This window comes from Apus apus, chromosome 6, assembly GCF_020740795.1.
Source record: "Apus apus isolate bApuApu2 chromosome 6, bApuApu2.pri.cur, whole genome shotgun sequence".
Lineage (NCBI taxonomy): Eukaryota > Metazoa > Chordata > Aves > Apodiformes > Apodidae > Apus > Apus apus.
The window spans coordinates 16,764,507-16,791,056 of record NC_067287.1 but is presented as its reverse complement, the minus strand read 5'-3'; the positions used below and the strand labels follow the sequence as shown (position 1 = coordinate 16,791,056).

At 57.2% G+C, this 26,550-nt stretch overlaps 3 protein-coding genes across 4 annotated transcripts in view; 2 read left to right on the top strand and 1 right to left on the bottom strand.

Moving 5' to 3' along the window:
* The window catches only part of DNAJB2 (DnaJ heat shock protein family (Hsp40) member B2), a 158,062-nt gene that overhangs the window by 101,544 nt on the left and 29,968 nt on the right, over positions 1 to 26,550 (bottom strand). The gene's annotated exons all lie outside the window — the stretch shown is intronic.
* SLC23A3 (solute carrier family 23 member 3) lies at positions 50 to 5,671 on the top strand. The gene is given in 13 exon segments (XM_051622779.1): positions 50 to 1,101; positions 1,362 to 1,522; positions 2,023 to 2,117; positions 2,456 to 2,529; positions 2,839 to 3,020; positions 3,171 to 3,294; positions 3,644 to 3,791; positions 3,871 to 3,989; positions 3,991 to 4,125; positions 4,323 to 4,428; positions 4,504 to 4,671; positions 4,871 to 4,966; positions 5,137 to 5,671. Coding segments are annotated over 13 exon segments (1,872 nt in total). The 5' UTR covers positions 50 to 993; the 3' UTR covers positions 5,493 to 5,671.
* NHEJ1 (non-homologous end joining factor 1) overlaps positions 7,231 to 26,550 on the top strand; it is a 43,983-nt gene continuing 24,663 nt past the window's right edge. Inside the window, exons 1-5 of one of the 2 annotated variants that reach the window (XM_051622793.1) lie at positions 7,231 to 7,299; positions 7,829 to 8,014; positions 8,931 to 9,140; positions 11,438 to 11,576; positions 13,083 to 13,141. In XM_051622793.1, the coding sequence (XP_051478753.1) occupies positions 7,829 to 8,014; positions 8,931 to 9,140; positions 11,438 to 11,576; positions 13,083 to 13,141 (594 nt within the window). In that variant the 5' untranslated portion in view covers positions 7,231 to 7,299. Of the gene's footprint in view, positions 7,300 to 7,443; positions 7,522 to 7,828; positions 8,015 to 8,930; positions 9,141 to 11,437; positions 11,577 to 13,082; positions 13,142 to 26,550 lie in introns of those variants that run through there. The other variant, XM_051622794.1, reaches the window with a different exon arrangement.

Below are 26,550 nucleotides of genomic sequence, written 5' to 3'. Positions count from 1 at the left end.
CCCAACGTGCAGCCCCAGCATTACAGCAGGCAGTGCTTGCTCGGAGCCACGGTGTAAGACAAGTTTTAGTGTTGGCAAGTGAGCCCAGGAGCACCGTGAGGCCTGTCCTGCAGGGCTCAAGGTGGACTAGACTCTGCTCACAGGAGGGATGTTTTGTGCCTAGGGATGGCAAGGGCAGTGGGAGAGAGGAGGTTCCCCATCCTTGGGAATGTGGTGAATGCATGGTATCCACTGCTCTTTGCTCTCTAAAGTCTGTCCAGTTAATAAATGAGCCCTGAGCAGCCAGAGATTGGCAGGGTCACCATTGTGGTTGCTGGCACAGCCACCTCTGCCCTGTGACAAAAACACAAGCATCCCCTGCCTGTGCTCCCTTGGGAGCCTTCCTAGCCCAAGTGGACAGCTCTTGCTCCTGGCATTCTTGTCCAGTGGCAAGGCTCTCTGCCCCTTTCCTAAGAGCCTGGGGGATGTGATGTAGAAGCCCATCAGAGACACTTCTGGTATGGGCACAGTTTCCCCAGAGGGGTATGGCAGGACCTGCTGGGTGCTGTGCTGCATTTAACAGACTTCTTGGGGCCTGAGGGTGAGGAACAGCTGGATTGGGAGGGCAGGGGAGGAATGAGGGCAGGGCACACTGGAGCTGGAGGATGCTGCCCTTGGGGATGCTTCGAGCACATGAAGGAAGGGGTGTCTGTGTGGTGGCCAAGTCCCTGTACCACAAGAGGCAGGGATGGGACCTGGACTGTGGGCAGTTGGCACGGAAACAGTGTCTGGTGTCCTGGCCATGGGTGGCTGTCACCTGGCTCTTGCAGTGACAACCCAGGGTGACACTCACATTCCTGGCTGCAAGGGCAGGTTACTTACCAACTCAGGTTAATGGCTAACCCTGCAGAAGGTGGAAGTTCAGCTGTGTGTGGGCTGTGAGGAGCCCTTGGGGTGGGAGCCTGCCCAGCCCCTCAGCACTGCAAACCAGGAGCGGTGTGGGGAGACAGCAGCATGAATGGGGGCTGCAGCAGAGCCCCTGGTGCTGGGAGCCCTGCACGTGCATCCTGTTTCCCACAGAAGATGTGCTCCTGGATGCTAAACTGTTGCTTAGCCCTTCAGGTAAGGGGTGGCTGCAGCAAGCAGCCAGAGAGATGGGAAGAGGTCTGGGATCTTCAGGGGTGGCAGGGCAGGCGCTACATCCTGCCAGACAAAGGATGCTTGGAGCTCTAGCTGGTGTATGCTGTAAGGGGAGTGGGTGATGGTAGGTGCTGTCTGGGGGCTGTCAGTGACCATGAATCTACCCAGGGGGGCCAGGCAGGGGGCGCTACAGCTCTGGGTGCCACAGGGAGTTGCTGCCACCCCTTCTCTTCCCCACACAGCACCTGGTTGTGCAGGCCTCCTCGATGTGCATCTTCCACCTCCTCCTGCTGCCCACCCTGCCTGAGGAAACAACCCGTGACCAGGCCACCATCGAGCTGCTGGCATGCAGCCTCTTTGCCTGTGGCATCTCCACAGTGCTGCAGACCACCCTGGGAAGCCGGTGAGAAAGGGGGACAAAGGAGATGCAGCTGTTGCTAGGAGGAGAGTGGTGCCATGTCATGGCATGGTCCCCTTCTAGTCCAGGAAAAGACGGACTTTGCTGGAGGTGGGAAGGGGCATGAGGACTGTCCCTGCATGGCTGTCCCATCTTTGTCATAACTACATCCTTCTCTGTCATGTGTCCCTCTAAGAAACATGCTGTGCTTTCCCCTAGCTCCTCACTGCCTTGTTCCAGGCTCCTCCAGGCTGTTGGTGCCTGTGCTGCCCTTGCCCTGTGCAAAAGCTGGGCATGAGCTCTGGCACAGCCCTTGATCCCTGCACACATCCCATGTGTTGCCGCTTGGGATGTGCTAGGGCACATTTGGGTTGTGGAGTGCACTCCTGCCACTTTGGGTTTCTCATCTCTTTCCCTTCCCATACATCACTCTGGCAGCCAGAGCTCTGGGAGCAACCCTGCCCACTCCTTCCTCTCTAATGTGCCCCTGCTGTCCCGTTCCCCAGGCTGCCGCTGGTTCAAATCCCATCCTTCGAGTACCTGGTTCCTGCCATGGTGCTGAGCTCCCACCTCTCCCGTGGTGCCAGCATGGATAGGAATGGTGAGCATAGCCCTGGATCCTGCATCCTGCAGGGCCCCAGCCATGCCAGTTCCAGAAGAACAGTGGTGACAAGGGGCCTGGGGCACTGGGTAGGGATGAGCGGTAGCAAAGGATCCTGCCTGTTGGCCCCTCTGGCGATGGTGCACAGCACCCTGCTCACCCCTCAGCACACCAGCAACACGTCTGGTCACCCCCCCCCAGCAGCAGAGCTTATGGGGATGCTGTCTCTGGCACACTGGCCCTTCTCCAGCCGTTGGCCTCCACACTGCATGCTCTTGGACCTGGCTCCAGGAACCCAGTGTCCACATTAATTGTATCCCTCCAAAATTCCCTTCCAGGAACGGCTGTGGCCAGTGCATGTCCTGCTCCGCGCTGCCCTGTGACAGGGAGCCAGGCCGCCTTGCTGCAAGAGGTGGGTGCTCCTCTCTTGGGCTGGGGGTCCCCTGTCTTCCTGCTCCACTGGCAACCCAGTTGCTACCTCTGCCCATCCACCCTACAGCCTCTTACTCAGCCCTCCTGGGAATTCCTATGACTATGAGGGACACAAGGGATGTGCAAAGGTGGTCGTGGTGCACGTGGGTGCTTATGTTCACTCAGGCTTGGGTGAGCAGAGCACAGGGAACAAATTATGCTACTGGGGTGGTGGGATTGTGGCTAAGGGGGGGTTTTGGGCTGCTGTCTGTGCATTGTGCCCCACGGGTTCCACCCTTTCACCCCACAGGTCTCTGGAGCTGTGCTGGTCTCTGGGCTGGTTCAGCTGGCGCTGGGAGTGTCCGGTGTGTGTGGGTGGGCAGTCCAGCACTGCAGGCCCATGGTCCTGGCCCCCAGCCTCTCCATCATTGGGCTGTCTGCATACAAGGAGGCTGCTTTCTTCTGCTCCACTAACTGGGGAGTAGCACTGCTGTACGTGAGCCTGGGGACCACACTGGTGTGCAGTCCGCAGGGCTTCCCTTCACCATGGGGACAGGAATGAGGCATTCCTGCAGTGCATAGCACACCTTTGTGGCCCCCATCTCTGTGATGCTGCATGATGACCTATGCTGCTTCTCCTAGGTTTATGCTTCTTGCTGTCACATTCTCTCAGCACCTGGGGTCCTGCCGCCTGCCCTTCTGTGCCTGGTCCCAGGCCTGGGGGGGCTCTGTGGAGACATCTGTCCTCACCCTGCGCACATTCTCGGTACAGTGACTTGTCTGCATCTGTGTCCAGGCTTCTCTCTGAGCCTGGCTCTTTGGTGTGGGGTTAGGTGGGACCCAGGGGTCCTGGAGCAGAGTTGGGTGATTGGGAGCAGAGGTAAAGGTGAAAAGTCCTGGTGCAGCTCCCAGGGAGCGGGTGCTGTTGGGGGAGTGTGGGGGACCTGTGTTCAAGGGTATTGAAGCAGCAGAGGCTGGGATGCTCCCTGGAGGGGAGAGGCAGATGTGACATGGCTCCTTGGGAGACATGACAGGACAAGGGCCTGTTGTTTGGGGCACAGTAGATAGTATGGGGAGGAAGATTCCCTACTGAGGTTCCCCTTGCTGCCTTGCAGGTACTGTTCCCATTTACTGTTGTCTGCATCATCTGTGCCGTCCTCCGCCACCTCCACATCCCCTGGGAATCACTGGACCTGGCCACCACACAGCTGTCCTGGGCCAACAGCACCTTCCACGCCCCTTGGCTCCGCATCCCCTACGCAGGTGGGGGGTGGCAGGGCTGGGTGCATTCACCTGCTCTCAGCAAGGGCTCCTGTCACCCATCCCCTCTCCTCCACTGCAGGCAAGTGGGGGTGGCCACTGCTCACCCCCCGGGCGCTGGCGGTGGGCATCGCCATGGCCATCGGTTGCAGCATCAACTCAGTGAGCTGCTACGTGCTGTGTGGGAGGCTGCTGCGAGCCCCCCCGGCTGCCCCCCCACGCCTGCAACCGGGGGCTCTGCATGGAAGGGCTGGGCAGCCTGCTGGCAGGGCTGCTGGGCACCCCGGGGGGCACAGCTGCCAGCGTCGCCAACACCTGTGCCACCGGCTTCACACAGGTATTCCCAGGGTGGGAGGAGGAAGGTTGGCAAGTTATGGGTAGGCCACGGAGCAGGTGTGGGGGACCTGTAGCACCCAGGCTGTCACTGAGACAACACCGGGAAAGACAGGTCTGTGTGGCAATTGGGGGGGATGACAGACACAGCGCGGAGGGTGATGCTCCCCATCCTCACTGTCCTGTCCTCCTTTCTGCCAGGCTGGCTCCCGTTTCCCAGTGCAAATAAGTGCACTGGCATGTGTGGTGCTGGGCATGTCCCCAAGGCTGGCAGGGCTCCTTACCTGCATCCCGCTGGTGGTTCACGGTGGGTACCCAGCCCTTCTCCAGCACTGCTGTGCGAGCAGCCTGCCTGGCACTGCCTGACTCCTGCCCCTTGCAGGGGGGGTGCTCTGCATCACCTATGCTGTAGCCGTGGGCACAGGGATCTCCTACTTCCAGTATGCTGACATCGACTCAGGGAGGAACATTTTCATCGTTGGCTTCACCATGTTCATGGCGCTGCTGGTGCCGCGGTGGCTCAGCATGGCTCCGGCTCACCTGGCCACAGGTAGTGGGGATGTTCCTGAGGCAAGGCTCCTGCAGACCTGTGATACGGTGGACACATGTCCTCGATGTCCTGGGAGGCTGGGGCTCTTCCTGGCAGCATGCAGCTCCCTCTCTGGCCCTTAGATCTACTGCAGCAGCTCCTGTCCCTTCCCCACTGCTAGGCTGGGATATCCTGGGTGATTTTGGCACTATCCCCATAGGCTGGGTGCCCCTGGACCTCCTCCTCCTCTCCCTGCTCATGATGCCTGTCTTCTTAACTGGCTTCTTGTCATTTTTCCTGGAGAACACAGTCTCAGGTGAGGGGATGCCCCTGCTCTGAGGGCTGGATCTGGCCATGAGGCTGTCCCTGAAACACTGGCTCTGCTTTCAGGCAGCCCTGCTGGAGGTAGCACGGCTGGCATGGGCCAGGAGGGTGCAGCTGGAGGAAGGGGTGCTCCCATCTCACTGCTCACTGCCCTGCTTGCAGGAACTCTGGAGGAACGAGGGCTGCTCTCTGACCTGGAACTGTGGAAAGCTGGGGCAGGCAGCCACCACCCCCGTGGAGAGAGGTGTGAAGCCAGCCAGATGTATGGGCTCCCCACTGCCCTGAGGAGGCTGCTGCCAACCTCCTGCAATGCTTTCCCCTGCTGCTTCCTCTGCCCAGAGAGTGAGGAGGAGGAGGAAGAGGAGGATGAAGAAGAGGAGGGCAGCTGTACTAATGAGGAGGGGACTGCTGCCCCAGGGGAAGGGACACACCTGCTCCCCAAACCTGGCTCAGGGGAGCAGCAGTGGGCCAGAAGGCCAAGTGAGACAGAGATGCCTGCATGGCACCCCGTGGCCTAACCCCGCAGTGTGGGGACATCTCAAGGGGACTGGGGCTGTGCCTCTAAGGCAGCTTGCAAACCACTTTGCTCCTTGTTTCTGAAGCTCATATGGACTGGAAGGACTTGTGCTTCCTCACTCCCAGCAAAACCTCATTTCTCCCCTCAGGAGCAAGCTATAAAAACCTTCAGCCACCTTTACCTTTTCCAGGAGTTTCCTTTACAGCCAAGATTTGCCTGGGAGATGGCAGCTCACCCTCCCTTGGTTCTCTGAGGACTGCAACCATGGAGGGTATGGCCAGCTGGTGTCACTGCAGCTAGGACCCCTAATGCCCATGATCACCCTGTGGATGTAGCTGTGGATTTACTCCCTAGCACTGTGCTCGGGAAGGACTGGCTCTCCCCCTCCTCATTGTTTTATCCCAGTTGTGCCCATGACACCAGGTCTATACTAACATGCTGACTCTGGCATACCAGGATGCCCCAGGCTGGGGGTGCAGCTCAGTTCCCCAAAACAATGAGCCCCATTTCCACCTGCAGTGAGATGGTCCTAGGAGTGCTCACTTCTTAACTAACGCCCACAGGCATTGCTCTTGCTGCTAAACCATTCAGTGGTGGCTTTTCTTGGGGAAGGGGACATCACCTTTGACCCCCATGATTAATCTCAGTGCCTGGGTTGGTTTTCCACTGCTGGCTGGTTATGTCACAGCAGGAGAATCTTCACCAGCCCTGCTCTTTGCTCCAGCATTTACAGCAGATCAGAGTCCACAAGGAGGGCCCTGCATTCCCCGTGCTGCCTCTGCCAGTCTGAACTGGCCTGTGAAAGTCCAGCCCTGGGCTAGGAAAGGTTGGGGCTTTGCAGCCCTTGGGTTATGCAAGCTGGCCCTGGGTGCAAGCTCGAAGGAAGGATGGACTTGGGTTTCTTGTGAGCCTGGCCCCTGGGCATGGGGGCACAGGGGGACCAGCAGTCTGGGTACAAGCCGGAGCAAGCAGCAGTGCAGGTGCCTGGCCTGTGCACTGCTTGTGCCATACCTGTGCAGAGGCAGCCTGTGGCTGCAGGGGCTGAGGAATAAACTTGGGGCCAAGCAATGGGAACGCCTGCTACTGCTGCCTCTCTGGGCTGCCCCTGCAGCCTGAGGGCTGCCCTCAGCTGGCTGTGTGGAATCACAGAACAGTTTAGGTTGGAAGGAACCTTAAAGACCATCTACTTCCAAACCCCCTGCATGGGCAGGGACACCTCCCACTAGACCAAAGCACCATCCAACCTGGCCTTGAACATTCCAGGGAGGGGGCATTCACAGCTTCTCTGAGCAACCTGTGCCAGTGTCTCACCACCCTCACTGAGAGAGTTTCTTTCTAGTAACTAATCTAAATCTACCCTCTTTCAGTTTGAAACCATTCCCTCTTGTCCTATCGCTACACCCCCTTGTAAAAACTCCCTCTCCAGCTTTCCTGCCACCCCTTCAAGTACTGGAAGGCTCCTATAACGTCCCCCCGGAGGAACGACCAGGAAATTTCACAGCAGGAACAAGCGCAAAACAGTGTGAAGACGTTTCAATCCACACCGCTTTGCACGGCGTCTTGTGTCCCCTCCCGTGATGACTGGGGGAGGCTGGAGAGGGACACGCCGGCGGACGAGGGGGCAGGAGCAGCCGCCTGCCGCTCCCCGCGGAAGCGCCGGCCGTTCCCGTGCCCGCCGGGGCGGCAGCTCCCGGCGTCCCGCACGCCGCGGAAGAGAGCAGCCTGCTGGGAGCCGTAGTCTGGCCCTCCGCTCCGGCCCGACATCACTCGCCTCCGCAAAGTCCCTCGCCCCCACAACCTCCCCTCGGGTAACTCCGTAGAGCCCCGGTCCTGCAGGCACTCCGGGAGCCCGGGTGTTTTGGCAGGGAATGTCGCAGGGAGGAGCGGGAAGCAGCGGCTGCGGGCGGCGCGCGGCGGCTGCGCGGGCGGGGGGCGGGCGGAGCAGAGGGACGTGTGTCCGAGCTGGGGGGGGCTGCGGGGTCCTGTGCCCGCCCCGCCGCAGGCAGGGCAGCCGGAACGCTACTTTGGACGTAGGGGTCTTGCCGTGTTAATGGCAGCGAGCGTGGGATGGCTCCGGGGGGGCAGCAGTCACACTGGGGTGCTTCTTGTGAGCTGGGGTAGGAACTGCCCTGCACGGAGCTCCCCAAAATGCCCGCCCCAGCAGAGCTGCATGAATGTGTACAGGGACGTGTGTGACCAGAGCTGACTGAGCGTCCTCAGGGTGGATCTGGCACCGTGGAGGGGCCTGCAGGGAGCGAGGGTCCATGTGTGGCCACCCTAGGGACCAGAGTCTTCCTGGGTGGGGGCTGAGGCAGAGACCTGATTCTTGTCTTACAGATGGAGGGCTCCGAGGAGCTGGAGAGCAGCCTCCTGACACAGCCCTGGGCTTCTGTTTGCTTTGGCGAGTCCACTTTTCTTGCCAAAGCATCCTTCAGGGATACTGGCTACATCCTGCTGATCTCTGACCTCAGCAGCATCTGGTACGAGAGTGCAAATGCTGAGGCCGTGGGACAAAGGTCCAAGGTGAGTGTCTGGAAAGTCCAGGGACCTCCTTTTCTCCTCACAGCGACTGATGTCACAGCATAAACTGCTTGGTTACACAGTGGTTGTTGGATCTGACAGGGCTTGGGTGCAAATGACTGGCCTGGGAAATCCCTGGGCAGCTATGCCCAAGCATTGTCACCCCATTTAGCTGAGCACCCTCCTCCTGGGAGAGTGTGCCAGGCTATTATAGCATGCCCAGGCCAGCAAGATGTTCATTGGTGCTGCATGCTGAGGCCAGCACACTCATTTCACTTGTGGACTGGATGGGCAGCTGGTTTCCCCAGGACCAGTGTACTAAGGAGGAGCCTGAAACAAGGCTGCCTTCCCACCAGTGATGGAGAGACTTCTGTTCACGTTCATAGCCAGGTACAGGCTCCCATGGGGTGTCTTGTCAGCACAGCCCTCAAAATAGATAGGGCCATGCCTCATCCCCTCACCCCAGCCCATGTGCCCAGGCCCCAATGTGCCCCCCATATGCCATGTCCCTCTGTCACAGAGTGGCTAACTGAGCAGCTGGTGGCAGGAGAGGGGCATGTGATGACAGCTATCCCCCAGCTCTGGCAGGTGAGCTGAGCTGTGACAGCTCTTAGGCAGCCTATGACACTCTTAGTGGCATGTGTGGCAGATGTGCTAGTGGAGACCATTGCACCCTGCCCACTACCCAAACCTTTCTGACCTGGTCGGGCCGGGGACACTTCCCAGCTCAGCTGGCCTCAGAGAACCAGTGGGGAATGTCCTGTTGCAGGGCTGGTAGCTGAGGCCCTGAGATGGCTTTTTGCAGCTTTGGGACATGTGGAAGTAGTTTGGCTCCTTATGTGCTGGGGATCCTGCTGCTTTTTTCCCAGCGTCAAGCTCCCTGGGGTGTTGCTGCACCCCTAACTTTGTCTTTCCCCAGGAGCTGAACAAGCGGCTGACGGTCCACGTGTCCTCTTTCCTGCACCACTTGTACAACCTGATGTGCCCCTTGCTGGCAGGGCAGCAGGACGCTGCCACCTCCTTCTCCTGCCACCACACTGCCAGCAGCCTCAGCCTGCACGTGAAGAGCGAGCTCTCGGGACTGCCCTTCTACTGGGACTTCCACTGCTGCCCTGCTCCCCTGGAGATGGTGAGAAAAGCCGTGGAGAGTCTGGGGAGGGAGACAGCCAGAATTAAGGATTGTCTCCTAATGCTTGGAGCATTTGGGTGGTCTTGGGCCATGCTGGTGACTGCAAGGTGCCTGGCTCTGCCTGCTGCCCCTCCCGAGGTTCACTGTCTCTTGATTCTTCCCATTGAGGCTTCGGCATCTTGCTTGGTGCCTTGCAACAAGGCAAGGATGGCCCAGCACATACTGCTACTAGGGCAGCAAGGGGATGTCCAGCTCGGGATGATGATGCCCTGCCAGCGCCCCGCATAGCGCAGCGGTGCTGTTCTCTGGTGCCTGCCGTGGAGCAGCGCAGAGGGCGGCAGGCACCCCCGAAGGACCTGTCAGCCACCTGTCTCAATGGAGGGAATTAAAGCAGGGTCTCCCCGGCTTTTAAGGGGTTGCTCTTACCACAGGGCTGCCTGACATTTTGGGTTTCGGGAAGCAGCCCCTTTGGCAAGCCGAGCACCCTGGGGCAGCATCTCGGCCGGACCGCCGGCAGGAGCGGTGGGCGCTGCGGGGCCGGGGCGCCCCCGGAGCCGCTCCCCGCCGCTCCCCGCCGCTCCCCGCCGCTCCCCGCCGCTCCCCGCCGCTCCCCGCCGCTCCCCGCCGCTCCCCGCCGCTCCCCGGGGCCCTGCGGCCCTGCGCGCACCAGAGGGCGCCCGGCACCCGCGAACGGCCGCGACGGCAGCCCCGGCTCCGCCGCCAGCCCTGTGGATCCAATACCGCCGGGCAGCCCGGGAGGCATCGCCCGGAATTCCCTGTACCCCCTTCCGAGAGGTCCCCTGGGGCACGGCCTTTTCCCCCTGTATCCTTGAACATCACGAGGAGGAGAGCTGGGCGCCCCACATGCTGTCGGGGGTCTTTTCACTCTCAAGGTTTAACTGGCGAGCAAATAAACTCAGGGTCTTGTCTTGGCTTGCCCCGGGGACTTTGCTGTCCCTTCCTGGGCAGGAAGCACGGAGGCTGAGCTGAGAAGGTGCAATGATAAATTAGATATGGCAAATAAATTCTTTACATTCTTTACTGTGAGGGTGGTGAGACACTGGCACAGGTTGCCCAGAAAAATTGTGGCTGCCTTGCTGGAAGCAAGGCCAGGATGGATGGGGCTTGGAGCAACCTGGTCTGGTGGATGGAGACCACCCAAGGCAGAGGTGTTGCAACTAGGTGACCTTTAAGATCCCTTCCAACCCAAACCATTCTGTGATTCTAGAGCTCAAACTCTCAGCTGGTATCTGCTCCTCTCGCTTTGTTTGGAATTATGCTGGATGTTTGCAAGGCATCCAAGAGGTGGGAAGCAGTGGAGAGGCTGAGGGTGGCTGGTATGGATGCAGGAATGAGGACCAGCTCTGCCTTGATAAGCTGTACTCAGCAGCTGGCCAAGGGCTCAAGGCAGGCATGGAGCCCACCTGGCAAACAAATGCTCGCTCTGTCCTGTCCCATCTGCAGGGGATGGTGCCCTCTGAGCATTTGGGTAGTTGAGGGCCATCACCTCTGCAGGTCATGCCCGGGGGTTAGCAGAGTGTGGAGCTCACTGTGGACTCGCCGCAGGAGCAAGAGGGTTTCTCAAGCAATCCTGAGTTTGTTGGCCTCTCACCTGTGTGCCCAGCCTGGACACAAAGACAAGGGGTAGCAGGAAACTGCTTCATGTGCCTGGTGGGCCAGCGTGTTCCAGCCTGGCCTCAGAGCAGGGAACGTGCCTAGGTCTCTGCATGGGACTTGTGTGGTCATAAGCTACAGGTGGCTGCAATGGGGAGCTGCAGCCTGTCCCAGTCCTGCATACTGGGACTCTGCTGCTTTTGATCTTGCCTCCCTGGGAAAGTCTCTCTTGTTCCTCGAGCTACAGTTTGACACCTCATATTCTGATTTTTTGCCCATTGCTGCCTGTTTCCTGTGCAGGAACATGCCTTGGGGTGTGCAGAGCGATGGGGAGGATGTGGGTGGCACACGGGGAGCTCTCTGCCTCATGCTGCATCCCAAATGGTGGGAGGACCATTACCCACCCTGTCCCCGTCGTGCTCTCCCACCCAAACTCTCCCCTGCTGCAGCCTCCAGCTACGAAAGGATGTGGCTGGGATGAAGGGACATGCCTCCCTCTCACAGCTCCTGTCTTTTGACCACTGCCCACTGGATTTGGGCAAGACATGAAGTATCTTGGAGAACCTTGTGTGACCTGGAGTGCAGCTTTTGCGAGGACCTTGCTGGCTACCTTGCTTTAACTGTCCTATGGACAGCTGTGTACATCCCTGGATCTTCCCTAGAGTGTCTCTCCTCCATCCTAGGTGTCCCGTCACCTTGTGCGGCCCCTCATTCGGATGAGCCTGGCGCTGCAGTGCCAGGTGCAAGAGCTGACCTCCCTGCTGCTCCAGAAGGATGCTGAGATTGAAGACTACAGGGAGAGCGGGGCTGCTCTCAGCAGAGGTGAGGAGGGATGCCTGGGGCCGAGAGAGGCACAAGCAGGGAGCAAGTTTCCTCCTTAGCATGGGGCTGGCATGCTCTGCTCCCTCTGGCTGTTACCCAGCCAGGCTTGTGTTTCATGTTCAGCAGCGCCAGCAGCCAGACGGTAGCCAGCAAGCTGGGGAGCAGCCCCTGGGGAGAGCTAGGGGAGGAACCGCCCTTGACTGGTAGCTGAAGGAACTGGGGAGTCGCCAAGGGGCTCTCCACTTTGCCGAGAGCACCTGGCCACGCCCCAGGAGCTGGTGGGGATGCCAGCTGGGGCCAGCCCTGGAGCGGTGTTGGGCTCCCTTCCCAAGCACGGGAGCTCACCGAGCACTTGGAGAGCAACCACGGGCTCCCGGCTCTCCCCACTGGCTGTAGGAAGCGTAGCCGTGCCCACGGGTCCCCTTCCCGTGCCTGGCTTGCCTCGCCATCAGGGGGCACAGGCAGGAGGAAGCCCCCTCAGGTAGGATGTGCATCAGGACCTGCCTGGCGGAGCCACCTTGGGGGGTTTGCCCTCAACCCATGGAGGTTGAACAAGTGCTGCTTTTTGGGTTGTCTCTGACTACTGCATTGCTCTGTCCTGCTGCCAGAGGTGATACCTCCCCTTCCATGGGATCCTTACCCCCCCAGGATGTAGGGTGTGATGTAGGCTAGCCCTGACTTGCATATCATGGCTAGGAAGGTGATGTGGTCCAGACCCTGTTCCATCGCAGGTGCCCCAGCACAGAAGCCTGGATCTGCCCTGCAGCTGCACTAGAGCTGTACCAGCCAGCCATGCTCTCCATTCTCCCCCTGCATGCCGGCTCTGCAGGGCTTCAAACAGCAGAGATAACCTGGTTTGGGTCCAGAGACTGGTTCTGGCTTCTCTTCTCCCTTGTCTGGGCAAGGCAGGAAGCTGGGAGGAAGGTATGCAGCAGTGCTGCTGAGCAAACCTTGCCAGGTGCTTTTCCAGACAATATCTTAGCAACATGGGGAAAAGTTAGTGCTTTGAATGATATGCAGAGCAGAATGAGCTGTAATGGATTTGTCCCTGTTCTGTAAGAAGAAGACATAGGCTGGGTAGCCCCACCAGAAAAGCATCTGGAAACAAGCAGTCCCTGTCCTGTGGTGTGGCTGCGTGCTGCTCAGGCCTAGGCAGCTCTTTCAAGCTGTGAATGGTGTTGAGCATGTCCTTCCACTGTCCCCTGCCCCTCTGTGAGGGAGAATGATGAGACAGGTGTGGATGGGCTCTGGGATCTGCTGCCTGGTCACTGTGCACATCAACAGGCTCACCCTTATTCCCCCACGTGCCTGTGGCCCTTGTATCTTCTGCTAAACAGGTGATGTGTCTCTAGCCCAGTGGCCTGCTAGGCTCTCCCACTGGCTTTGGGATGAGTGTGCTGGAGGTGTTCCCCTGCATCCCCCTTCACCATGGGCAGGCAGGTTAAGGGGAAGCTGGGCTGGGAGATCTGGCCAGACCTGCCTGGGTGATCCTGCTCTCCCTTGCAGACCGCCTGCGGACAGAGCCCTTCCAGGAGGAGACATTTCAGCAGCACTTCATGCACGAGGTAAGGAGCAGTGCAAGTCTTCCCTCCTTCTGCCAAGGGGTGGTGGGGAGCTGGTGCCAGCAGCCCCAGTGCGAGGTGTGCTGGGCTGGATGGGGCCATTGGTGGGGATGGCTAGACTTGCTTGGGGAGCGGTGGTGCCCACTGTCTCTTTGTGTCCTTGCACCTGGTCTGCAGGGCCAGCAAAGCTGGGGGTGTGCCTGGCATGGCCGGATGGGGACACGACACTGTGTTTTGTCACCCTGTCACCACTGCCTGGCTGCTAGGAGTTGCCAGGGGTGCAGATGGGTGACTGCAGTTTGCCTTTGCTGGTGCATTCTCACCTGCCTCCAGCACTTGCTGTGGACCTGAAACACTGATGCTGATGGCAGGCAGGGAACAGGTGAATAAGAAGCCATCTGCTCTGTTTGGTTCCTCTGCTGCTTTTAGGAGTAGCTTTGCAGTGGCACATTGTAGGGACTAGTGCCTTTCAGCCTGTTATCTGTGCTCTGCTCACTGCTCTCCCTTTGGCCCACCTGACTCTCAAATCATCTGTGCTTTGGAGAAACTGGGGCTGGAAGGAGAGAGTCTTTCTTCTGATCCTTTTTCATTACTGGGAATAATGACAGAAGAACTAAAATTCAAACCAATGTGGCAAGATCAGAAATGGTTGATGGTTGTCCATGTGAAAAGAATCAGGATGCTTCTGAGTCTTTCTGTGCTCACTGTGAAGGCGCAGGATTGTGGAAAAGTGGTGTCTGCTGGGGACCAGGGAGTCATCCAGGGTGTCCGTGGTGTCACAAGGACTTTGATAGGACATAGCTTCGTGAGACATATGCTGATGCTCTTGCAGAGTCAGAAATAAACCATCTGCAGAGTTTTTAAAAATTAGAGACAGTCCCTGCTTCGTGTGAGAGGGACTGCATCCAGTGCAGGCAACTTTTGTATCCCCCTGGTTATGATGGATAGAGATGAATTCACTGCTGGACTGCAACTTGGAGGTTGCCTAGGGACCGATGATCATGACCAGATTACATTTACCCTGGGCAAAGAAAGGACATTCCTGAACAGTAATTTATATCCTTCATGCTTTGAAAGGGCTAATTTCCCAAAGCAGGGGGAAATTATGAGTGAAATAAGCTCAGAGGAAATATTTAGATAGAAAAATGTGAATGAAAATGGTAAGCTCTTTCAGAAGCATTTCAGAACCACGAAAAGCCACAATTCTACAATCAAGAAAGAGGGCAGTGCTGGCTGAGAGCCTGTTCTGGTTCAGCGGCAAAGTGAAGGCAGCAATTAGAAATAAAAGAGCAGTTTATAACAAATGGGAGAGCGGGAGTAGATAGCAATCAGTATAAATTAGAAATTATGAAGTGTAGAAAATGGATAACAGAAGCTAAAGACATCAGGGAAAAATCATGGTGAAGGAGAGAAGGAAAGGCTTTTATGTAGTATAGTAGGAGAAAACCCTATGCCCCCAGCCATGGGATAAGCTTATTAGTAGATGGAGGTGGTAAAATGATTGATACTGGAGCAAACATGGCAGAAGCAGCCAGTAGATGTTTCGGTGCTGTCACTGGAAGGATGCAGCAGATGTGCCAGGATCAGAGGATGATGAAGCGTGTCTTTGTCCAAGGGTCAACTGAACAACATCTGCTACAGATGAATGTCAGGCTCGAAACTCAAGAGTCCTCCAAGAGCTGGTAGGGTGTGGGGCGTGGGAGAAGGTGCTCAGTGGGGCAAGGTGGGCAGGAGGGGAGTGATGCAGCCCCACACAGAGCTGTGCAAAAGTGGCTGGTGGGGAAATAATCTGATAGAGACTTAAAAGATGAGAGGGCAGTTGGTGCCATGTGTCCCAAGAACAGCCCAGAAGCAGTCTTGGGGCCAGACCACCGGATGGGGAATGAGAGGGTTTGGGAGATGCGCCCCTTCTACATCCCTGGCAGCCAGGTCTGAGCATTGGCCACAGGGGAGAGGCTGGTGGAGGGATGCAGCTGTGTGTTCAGTCTGCCTGGGGAGATCTGTCATCTCTGTGTTCATCCCATTGCTTTATGAACCCACTGGTGATGCTTTTGGCCCATGTACCATCCTGTGGCAATGAGCCATGAGATGCAAGCAGCTGCTGCCTTTGGTTTGGATGTGGTACCCTATCTGTTCCTCCTGATGTCTCCTAGGTCTTGTGTTAGTGAGGAACACCAAACATGGCTTTGCAGCTCTCCACCACCAAATCTGGCTGCTCACCCCAGTCTCCCCTCTCTTCCCACAGCAGAAGGGTGGGTTGGATGACCTCGTTATCTCTGGGTAGGTGTTTCAGATTCCCCAGGTAATTTTTTACTTCATTTGCCAGCTTCAAAAAGGAGCAGCAAGAGGGGCTTGGGTCCCCAGGACATGCTGCAGGGAGCCAGGAATGCTGTGACCAACTCCTGTGTCTGGTTTTTCAAAAAGATGCTGGACAATCAGCATTGAACTGCAGGAATGAATTGAGGGCTGGGGAATGAGCCTGGCATTGAGAGACTTGGAAGGGAAGAGCTCCATTGAGCTTATCAGGGAGAAAATTGAGAGGTGCCTTGATTACAGTTTGTGAAGGTCTTTACAAGGAGAAAATGCTGGTTAGTGAAGGGCTCTCTTTAATCTTGTGGAGAGCAGCAGAGCATGAGCCAGGCACTGGAAACTGGAGCCAGGCGATTTGGAGCTAGGATGGATGCACTTGAGTTTGCTCCTGTGGGCAATTAATGACAGGGACATGCTCCCAAGGGCAGCAGTTGATCCCCTATCTCTTGATGTCTCCAAAAGTGGACTTGGAGCCTGCCTGGAAGAAAACTAAGTTGCTGGGTTTGGTCTCGGGGTGTGCATGGCTGAATATCAGTGGGCAGGTGGTCAGGAAGAGAGGTCTGATGGTCCTCCTGGCCTCTCCTTCTGGGAAATGGGGCATCAGGTTGTGAATGTTTGGTAGCAATAAACACCTCCTGGCTGGAAGGGGGCTGTGATGGTGTAATGCAGGGCTGGTGGGATGTGGGAAAGCGCTCCATGGCTGTGCTCACTTCCCAGACCTCTGCAGCACCCCCATGGAGAGGAAAGGACTAGTTCCCCAGGACAGAGCTGCACAGGGGGGCTCCTGCCTCTCAGCTTAAACATGCCTTCCCTGGGCTTGTGTGCACTTGGCTGTCCTGGGCATTTTGACTAATCATGGGGAGTTTTCCAGCAAAGCCCTGGGAATATTTATACGTTTAGGAAACGATGCTTTCACACATGCAGTTTTTGGCAAGAGTTCACTGCTGAGCAGCTGCCTGGGCTCGGGCAGAGCTGGAGGGAGAGCGGCAGCCGTGTGTGAGCCGAGGCAAAGCCGGCAGCTTTTGTTGGCAAGCCCAGGGGTTCATGCCGTGAGGGGAAAGCACGGGTGGCTGGAGAGGGTTCAGTGCCCCAGGGCTGCCCTGGCACCCTTTCCAGCAGCATAGGACACAGCAGATTGGGGGTATTTTGTCCTCAGGTGTCCCTTTCAGTTGCAGAGATGACCCCACAGGGCAGTGTTTGGGTGTTTGAGAGCTTTCCCGGCTTTTCTATGTTCAGCACTTTGTGACTTAGCTTTTAGCAGAGCCTGTTGTCTGACTCTGTGAGGGAGGCAGGGGGTCCATGTGGTGCTGTACCCCCTGCCGCAGAGAGGACAGGGACAGGTACACTGGGGACAAACTGACGGATACATCAGTGCAAATATAGCCCCCGTGCCTCAGGATGCTTCGCCCTGAGTATTTTTATCTGCCGTGGCTGGCGCGCGGGGGCGGCTGCTCCGCACCTCCGCAAGCCCCGCGCAGGACCTCGGCAAACAGGACGCGGTGGGTTCATGGCTTGACCCCGGGGCCCGGAGAGGAGGAGGAGGATGTGCCATCAAAACAAGCAACGCCAGAGAGGAAGATAAACAAACAGGCAGCTTCCAGAGTGGCCCTGGCCAAGGGCGAGCGGGAGCCCAGAGCCGGGGCTGGCGGCAGTGCCGGCAGCAGTGCTGGCTGACATCAGGGCACCTGGGGGTCAGCATCCCTCTTATTGTTCCCCACTGGGGCTGGGACAGGGGCCAGGCGTCTGTCCCCCTCCTGTGAAGGAACACGGGCCAGCGGGGCAGGTGGGAGGCAGCCGGGGCGCTCGCTGGAGCCACCGACCATCACCGCCCTGGGGTCTGGCCTGGCACCTGCCTCCAGCACCCTGCCTCTCCTTTTTTACAGGCGCTAAAAATAAGCCCCGGGGGGCGGAGGTGCCACAGTCTGACTAGGGCAAAGGCAGTGGTGGGGTTTTGCAGGGTGGGGACGACATCCCTGAAACCTGCGCCGGGAGGAAGTGGCCCTTTGGCTCCTTCCAACGAGGGATGTTTTTAATTAGCGTAAGGTAACTGCGGCTTTGCAGCTGCAACCAGGCCGGAGCGGGGCCGGCAGCACGAGCGCAATATGGGGCTGCTTGCACACAGGGTGCACAGCCTGGGGGAGAAGGTGCCACAGGTGTTTGGCTGGGTTGTGTGCCCTGGTTGTGAGGCTGGGGAAGGAGCAGGTGGCTCTGGCACTGTTGCTGGCAGGGCTCAATGGTGCCCATGCTGCCCTGCACATCCCTGAAGGGGCCAGGGGCCAGATCTTCATGCCCACAGTGGAGTATCTGGGGAGGAGCACAGGCATTCATCATTGCATAGGGACCAACTGCTGCATTGGCACCAGCCTGCCCGCCTTGTTTGCCACGGAGGCGCGTGGCAAGCAGCACTGCGGTGTTATTTATTTATTTGCTGAGGCTCAATCAGGTGAGGGGGGGCTGGCCAGGGAATGCTTTCTGGGCTGCCACCGGCAGCCACAGGCTGCTTGCACAAGCGGTGAGTCAGTGAAGCTGCATGGTGCTAAAACCAGACTTGGCACAGGCGCCTCGGGGCAGCAGCCTGCCCAAAATAGTGCCCAGACTGTGGGCAAGGAGCAAGCCCCCAGCAGCCAGGCCAGGGCCAGGCTGGTCATGATTGCTCCAGTCTTGCATCTGTCAGGGATGGGACTGTGCTGCAGCAGCAGTGGCTGCTGTGCTGAGAGCCCTATGGGATACCCCTGCTGAGGATGGTGGGGCTTACAGACTGTCCCACTGTGACTGGGCCTGGGCAAAACTCTGGCGCTGCCACTGTGGAGAGAGGGTGGCATGTGGGCCAGGTATGGCAGCTGCCTGCTTGGTCCAAGCCCCACTTCAGCCCAGCATAACCTGGTGGCTTGTTTGGGGATGTAGAGATGGACAAGCACCATCTCAGCCACCCTCCCTGGGGCACTTCATGACCCTTGGCTCTGCAGTGGCATGTGGTCTGGCACGTGCAGGCAACAGTCCATTACAGTTAGTGTCTTTGTCATCCTCTCCATGCCGTGTTGTTCCATGCCATGTAAAGCTGTGCCGTGCCATGCCATGCCATGTCAAGCTGTGACATGCCATGCTGTGCCACGTTGTGCCACACCGTGCCACTCCACGCCATGCCAGGTGGCACTGCAAGCAGGCAAAGGGCATCACAAGCTGTCTGGCAGAAGGGGCCAGACCCTGCTCTTGCGGGAGGGGCCCCAGCCCATGCACGGGCACCGGCCGTGTGGTGCTGCTGAGGAGCAGCTTAGCTCAGGGGATGATTGATCTCGTGTCAGCAAGCAGTGGTTTGAGCCGGTGCCAGGCCTCAGCTCAAACGGGAGCATTGAAGGGGGAGAGCCCTTCCCCCTCCGGAAAGCGGAGCGGCAATCCCACTGCCGCCGCCCCCCGCCCCGCTCCCACATCTTGGGCATTATCAGCCCCACAGCTTCAGGCAGCTGCCAGGCCCCAGGGAGTGCACGGGGGGCGGTGGGGAGCACCCGGGTGTCTGGGGTCCCAGCCTCGCCTGGCCGAGCTCACTGGGGCTGGGTTTGGGTTAGAGGAGGGCAAAAGTGGGATGCGGGGACGGCTAGCGGGGGGAAGGTGTGGGACACGGTGTGTCCCTTGCTGCTGCACCCCACAGCCGCCTGTCCCAACTCTTCAGCACAGAAGGTGGCAGTGGCTCCTACAAGCAAAGGGCTTTTTGGGGAGGAGAACAAGGTGGACTTTGATGGGACTCTAAAGGCACTGCTCTGTGTCAGCAAGGCATGTGGCAGCTTTTTCGTCCCCAGCTGATGGGGCCTGAACCACAGTGTTGCCATCTGCGCTGGCTCTGTCAGCCATGGGCAGGGCAGATAGATGCTTCCTGCACCCCTGGTGCTGCCTTCCTCCAGCTCCCTGCACCTCTGTTGTGCCCAAAACTGACTGCCAGGTTTATTCACCATGTCCCTTCATGTCCTGAGTCCTTCCCCAGCTGTGCCCTTTCTCCTGTCACATTCATGGGCAGCCTTTTTTCAGTGTTTCTGAGAGCTGCTCCCTCCCTATCACTTGGGCCAGTGCCCCTGTAGCCTCTGTGCCAGCCCATGCAGAGCTGGTACCAAACAGCTGGGCACATCTGGGCAGGCAGTAGCACTCAGGTAGGAGTTGTTCTGCACCCCAGCAGACACAGCCATGGGATTCCTGAGGCTGCCTGCTCCCACTCCGGTTGGACCTTCGCATCCTATGTATCTGCATAAGGAAACAGGGCCATTCATGTGTTTCTCTCTCTATTTATACCTCTCCCTTTCCGTATTTAGTGTGTGCACAGTCAGAGGGGCAGCGAATGCCGGGGCCACTGATGTTCTTGGCTCCAGCCCTGGCTGGAATTTTGTCCTGGAATGTATCCTGAACCGCTCTGAAAACACGAATAAATCTCTGTGTGTTGTGTGCATGTGTGTACACAAATACATAGACAACGTATGGACACGGAGCCCTATAGGGCATTTGTAAGCTTTGCTATTTAAAGGAAGGGGTAGTTAGAGGGCTCTTGGTGAGGCAAACACCTCTGGATCAAAGGGATGTAGGGTGCTCTGCTAGCAGCCAGGCGCCTTTGGAGACTGGTCCTGATTGCTTTGTCCCCTCCAGGGAAATGAAGCTCCCCCCCCTGCTGGTGACATACCCAAGGCAGCATGCCCAGGCAGCCCTGAGCAGTGCTCTGATTCCCTGAGGGCTGTATTTCCTGGAGGTCTCTGCTCCTTGGTCTCCAGTTTCCCCATGAGAGACCGAGAGAGCCAGCTCCTTTGCTGCTGGTGCAGGCTGCAGAGCAAGTAAGGCAAGAATATTGCCCCCCCTGTGGCCCAGAGTGGTCCAGGGCTTCTGGACGGTCAGGGGTTGCTTCCTGAACATCAGCTGATGCTCACAGCTGTCTAAAGGTGCGGGTGTGGAAAAGGAGAAAATAGATGCTGGGTAGCAGGTCCCAAATAGGTGCTGGGTTGGGCATCTCCTTGGGATGCTGGAAAAGATGATAAAAAAGGGAAGATAGAAATTGGGTATTAGATCCCAAACAGGATGCTCAGCCATGACAGGGGGGCAGCTCCTCAGGAAGTGCTGGCAGCTGCCTTGCTGGGGATGCTAGATGAGGCCCTGGCAGGAGGACCGCTGAGTCTCCCAGCACCCCTTGGCCAAGGAGTGGGTGCCCTGTTTAGCCCAGCTCAGGGTCACACAAGCTTCTTGTCTTCTGGGTGCTGAAAAATGAGATTTTTTGGGCTGAAAATGCCCATGTTTGGTCTCCGGCCAAAGGCGATATGTTTGTGGGTGGGGGAAATTGGAGCAAATTCCTGCTGCGAGCCCTGCACGTGTGCGCGGGCGTGCGGGTAGGGGAAATACAGTTTTCCTTTTGAAAAAAAAAAAAAAAAGCACCGCTTATTTTTATACAGAACTCCAGAAGGGTTGAAGGTGGAAACTTGGCCTGTCAGCAGCTGTCACAGGGGAGCGGGTCCCTGCCCGAGTTTGGGGGGAAACCACAGCTGGGTGTTAATGGGACTGTTAATGAATTAATATTGGCTGCTGGGGGCCGGGGGGGGAGCCTGGCTCCGGCAGGGCATGCACGCGTGGAGCCCTTCCCAGCACATGGGCCCTGGTTCCCAGCACGGCTGCAGAAAGCCCCAGCTCTGGTAGTCATCTGCCTGGGGAGGTGTGAGCCTCCCCTTCCAGTTGTGTTTTGTTCGTAGGGTAGTGGAAAGCCTTGGGAATGTGGTCCCATTGTAGGGGAGAAGATCCCAAACCAGCAAGCATGCATACAGCTAGCCTGGGAGTGATTCCTTTTGACTCTGGGCATCTGTTGCCTGAGCTGGTGGTATTGCTTAATGCTGGGTCTCCTGGGCTGCTAAAACCAAATCTTTAAAGTAATTTAAAGAAAACAGCAGGGAAGTGAAATCTCCCCAGGTTTATTTATGAGTTGGAGAGCTTGTGCTGCTCAGTCAGTGCAATGCCTGCAGCAGTGCTGGTCTCTGCATGGCACTGCCCATCTGCAGCCCTTCCAGGGGTGATTTCTCTTCCTGCCTTCCCTGAAATGTGGAGGAGCACCCATGTGAATACGGTGAGCACAGCCATGCTCCATGCTGTGGGCTCAGCAGTACATTTGCACAACTTTCACACCCAGCTTGCTGTGGACAGCTCTGGAGGAGGAGAAGGAGGTTGTGCTAACAAGCTTACCTGATGCCAACATGGTAGGGGTGCAGCAGGGCTGAAGGATAGCACTGTTACCTGACTGGCTAGAAATGAGAGGAAAAAAGCAAACAGGATCTGGAAAAGAGGGATCAAATTCTTCTCCATGGACCTCTCCTGCTGCATTTGGCTTCAGGCTCTGTGTGTGAGATCTCAGCAATGGGGAAGCCTATGGCATCTGCTGGGGTTTCACCCTCTGGTACCAGACAGCTGTTGAATCAAAAGGAAAGAGTGACCATCCTGAAGGAGGGGTGACTGTGCTGAGGAAAGGATGTCAGTGTCAAAGAAGGGATGACCATGCTGAGGAAGGAAAGACCACACCAAGGAAGAGATGGCCATGGGGAAGGGGTGGACATGCTGGGGATGGGAAGACCATTCTGAAGTATAGATGACCATGCCCAGCATGGGACTATGAATGGTCGGGTTTGCCAACAGAAGATGCTCTTATGGAAGAAGATAGAGCCTTGTTCTCTGTTGGGAAGAAGGCTGGAAGAGCCTGAGACCTTGAAAGCTTTGCTTGCTGCTCAAGGATGCTGTGCTTGCACCTAGGCTGCAGATGCTCTGCCAGCTTCGGTGTTGGGTATCTGTAGGGGGATGCTGGCATATCCACACCATAGTAAGGAACCCTCTCTGGGCTGTCTTTCCCAGGATCCTGTGCAGGCCCTTTGAGTTCAAGCTCCAAGTGTGCAGCCGACATCTACCACCCAGTGCTTCACCCAGCTGGTGGGGCTGAGGGCCTGGAGAGGGCAATGCCTGGCCTCCTCTCACAGCTCTGCTCCTTGCCTTGGTGGACTCTACACAACAGTGGAAAAGGCCCTTCAGAGAATCACAAATCCCAGCTTGGAAGGGCTCTGAGACTTCTCTGTGCCCAGCTGCTAGCTCTTGGGGACCAGCTCCAGTTCCACTGGGGCCAAATCCTTTCCCAACCCCATCCCAGACAGATGGATATCCCAAAACCCACTGGTCCCAGGTGCCCCCGCTCTGGATCCCTCTGGCTGAATGAGGTGGTGTGCGTGTGCCCAGAATGTCCCCTCCTGTGACTGTACAGTACACATGGCTAAATATATGTCTGTGCAGATAGAGGAACTCAGAGGGGCTGAGTGATGCTCCCTTTCTATACCTCTTTTCATGGGGACAGCTAATGAGATTCATGTCATTAAAGGGCTGATGTTTTGTGGGATGGGAGCCTTTTAAACGGGATGTGTCCTGGCTTAGTCATAGCAAATATTTACCAAAAAAAAAGAAAAAAAAAAAAAAAAGAGAGAGAGAAATTTTAAAAAAGGGACATACCATATAAAATTAGAGTTCTGAAAATAGTATTTAGAGCAAGTGAGAAAGAGTAACCTAAAACAGAAAATACAGCCCAGTCTGTTCAGGAGTCAGGGGAAAATGAGAGAGCAAGGGGAAAAAAGAAAAAAAGGCCAGAGATAAAATGAGAGAAACCTCGGCAGTAAAAACAGCATCTTGGTAAATAGACTATTAAAAAAATTCTGACCTGCTTTATGGCTTTCTTGGCTGCCGTTCAGCTGTGCTGCCCTGGCCGGCACAGAGGGAAGGTGGCAGGAGCCGGCGTCTGTGTGGATGCTCAGAGCCCCGGGAACGCGGCTCCCCCCCCTGGAGCAGCCGCACGGGGCGTTAAATTTAGCCACATAATGATGGCCCTGAGGAGGCAGCCTTTTGTAGCCACACTGTAATTACTGCCTCGCTTATAAATTTTATTTTTCTTATTATGTTTCCTCCTTCTCCTCCTCTGGGGAAGGGGTGGGGGCGTCTCCCGTGGCCCCATCAAACCACAGCTCTCTGGGGAGCCGGGGGGTACTGCTGTGGGGATGGAGCAGGTCCATGGGATGCAGGGAAAGGTGGGAATGGCTGCCTGAGCCCTGTGCTGCCCTGTGCCACTCTCCTGTCCTGATATTGGGCTCAGCCCCACATTTGGGGATGGGGGAGGTGTTGAGTTAACCCTACTGTGATAGGGTCCCCACAGCCCAAAGTGTGGGTGTCTTATGTGGGGGGAGAGAAGATGAACCGTTCCCCACACCCCCTAAGCCTTAGCATTGCCCTTTCAGGCTTCCTGGGTGATGGGCTTGTGCAGGCAAGACCAGGGGTTCTCCGGTGATGCTGTGAACCTGTGACACAGCCAGGCTAGGGAGGCAGCTGGGACCCCCACCAGATGCAGGGAGCAGTCATCCGGCCCCACTTGGTAGGTCACCACTCCAGCCCTTCTCCTCATGGAGGTGGGAAAGGCGAAAAGGGTGAGGGCTGGGCCCAGGCCCCTCCTTCTGCTGGTAGCAGGACAGAGGGGGTGGCTCCTCTTCAAATCGGTGCAAGTAGGGGACAGCTTCAGGCTGGGCAGGAACGTGCCAGAAAAGGTCTTGTTCCCCTGTTGTTTTCCCAAAACAAAGGAAGCAGCCTTGCATTGCTGGAAGTCGCGTGCTCAGGCTGTGCTGGCTTGTTATCATCCGATAACCCGGCGACCTGGGAGCTGCCCTGCTCCTCACCCGTCGAGCCCACATTACGGGATGCGAACAGCTTCCGCATGAGCTGCCCTTTGCAGAGATCCGTTTTCCGCTCCTGGGCTGGGGGATAGACAGTGGTGGGGGCTGCTGTGGTGGCCCTGGCTGGCCTCTGGCTCACCATGCACCATGTGGCCGGCAAGGGACCTGCCCGAGCAGGTGATGGTGGGTGTTGAGGGGAGAAGAAGTGGAGAGGTGGCAGGTGCCTTGGCGTGGCCTGGGTGCTGCCATCCCATGTGGTATGGAAGGAGAACTGGGGCTCTGCTGTATCTTGCTTGTCCCCATGCCACTTCCCTGGGAGCACTGTGGCCAGGCTCTGCTGTGGAGCAGGGTGGGCAGCCTGTGGGGCTGGGGTCCCTCGGGGCACATGGTGATGCTTTCAGGGAAGGGATCTTAGCAAACTGCTGAGGAAGGCTGCACAGCACCAGGACTGCTTCCTTTCCCTTCCAGCTCTGCCACTTCTCCCAAACTCATGCCCTGGGGAGGGTACAGTGGTGCTGAAGTGCTGTAGAGACTTTGGTGGAGCTAGTGGTCAGAGCAATGTTCATCCATCACTGTGGGGAGGTGTTTGGGGGAGTGTCTCCTTGGCAGAGCTGCATGTCGGGGACATGTGGGACCACAGCAGTCCCACCCAGCTGTTCCCAGGGGACCTGGCTCATCCCAAAGCAGGCCCTTTCTCCTGCCCTGCGCTATAAGGGCTCTGTTCAGCACTATGATGACCTGAGGCAACCTCCATCCATTGCTCAAGTGCCTGTTTCAGAGCAGGTGGGACAATACTAAATCAACTTCTTTAAAGCCTTCTGACTTGTAGCACCATGGACGTGCCGGTCTCCATCACTCCCTCATCTCCTGTGGTCAGGCCAGGGGCTGGCGTGCTGGCTGAATGCCTGGGCATGGGGCTGCCTCGGCTGCTGGTCAGGAGGCTCCTAGCCCTGCTGGGTCTGTGCCCTGACCCTCCATCCCACCATAGGGTCTGTGGCTTGCCGTGGGTGCCAGGGATCTGCACCAAGGTGGTCGCAGGAGCCCTTGGGGACAGTGGCCACTGCCTTGCCAGTGGTAGCTTGGGAGCCCAGGTATAGAGAATACTGGGGACTGGGAGACAAAGTGTCCTTTCAGCCCAAGCCCTGGAAAGATGCGTGTGTGTGGAGGAGGCTAATGCCCTCGGCCTGGTGGAGAGGAGAGAGCACGGGCTGGCTCCATCCTCGCCAGGAGCTGGCCCCGCACGTGTGCCTCTGCGTGTGCCTGCGTGTGCCTCTGTGTGCAGGAGGCTTATGCATTTCCGTCTCGGTGTGTTTATGTACGTCATATGTGTGTCTTACTCATCACTGTGTTTTTCTTTCCTTGTTCTTGGGTCTTTCCCCCACCCCCGCCTTGGATCTATAATTCTTATGGCATTTTATTCTTTCCCTTTTTTTTTTTTTTTTTTTTTTCTTTCTGTTTAAATCTCCAGTTTTGGAAGCTGCTGGCTCCTTAGGAAAATGAACTGTATTTTTAGTGCTGGTCTGCAAGGCTGCTGATCCCAGCCTGCCCCTGCTCATCGCTTACTCACTATTTGTTTAAGCTTTTATTTTCCCCTTCGCCGCGTGCGGGGGCAGCCGGTGCTGTGCTGGCGCTGAGCGGGATGGCGGGAACGTGCTGAAGTTCTCAATGAGCAAAAAGCAGCTCCAATCTGGCCTTTATTGAGGTCTGGGCTTGCGTAGCGCTGGGGCAGCCTGCCCTGTAATCAGCTAGCCACCAGAGCTGGCCAGCCTTGTAATAAAGCAGCTCTATATTTATTTGTTCTGTTTATACCCTGCTCTGTAATACTTTGGGAGCCTTCCCCACCTCTCCCCAGTTTTCTTTGGGAAGCTCCACCAGGTCTCTTGAAGGGATCTGCCATCCTGCTCACAGCAGATGCTCAGGTCCCTGCATCCCGTGAGCAGCTCTGCCCACATCTGGGTCATGTGCCTCTTGCCCTGTGCATCCCCCGTATCCCAGGCCCATCATCCCCATCTTCTCCCCAGCATCCCAGCCCCACTCCCCCACCCAGAGAGTCTCTGTGTCTCTCCTGGTACCCCACATGCCCCCCATGGACCCTTCTCTCCATCCCCGCTGTCCCCAGCACTGCCTCTGCCAGCCCCCCTCCTCCCCCCTCTCTATTTCAACCTTGGGTCTTTTTAAAATACGTTCATTAAAGGGAGCTCAGTTGCCCTTTCCCCAGCAAGGCTGGAACACTGACAGCCTGTTTGCCCACGTGTCTGTAATTAAACTCAATCTCTGGGTGAATGCAACAATGTGACTGCACAGAATAATTCCTGGAGATCCTGACGCCGAGGAGGAGTGTGGCCTGTGAGCAGCCCATTCACGCCTGGCTTTCTATAAATACTTTACTATGTGGCACTA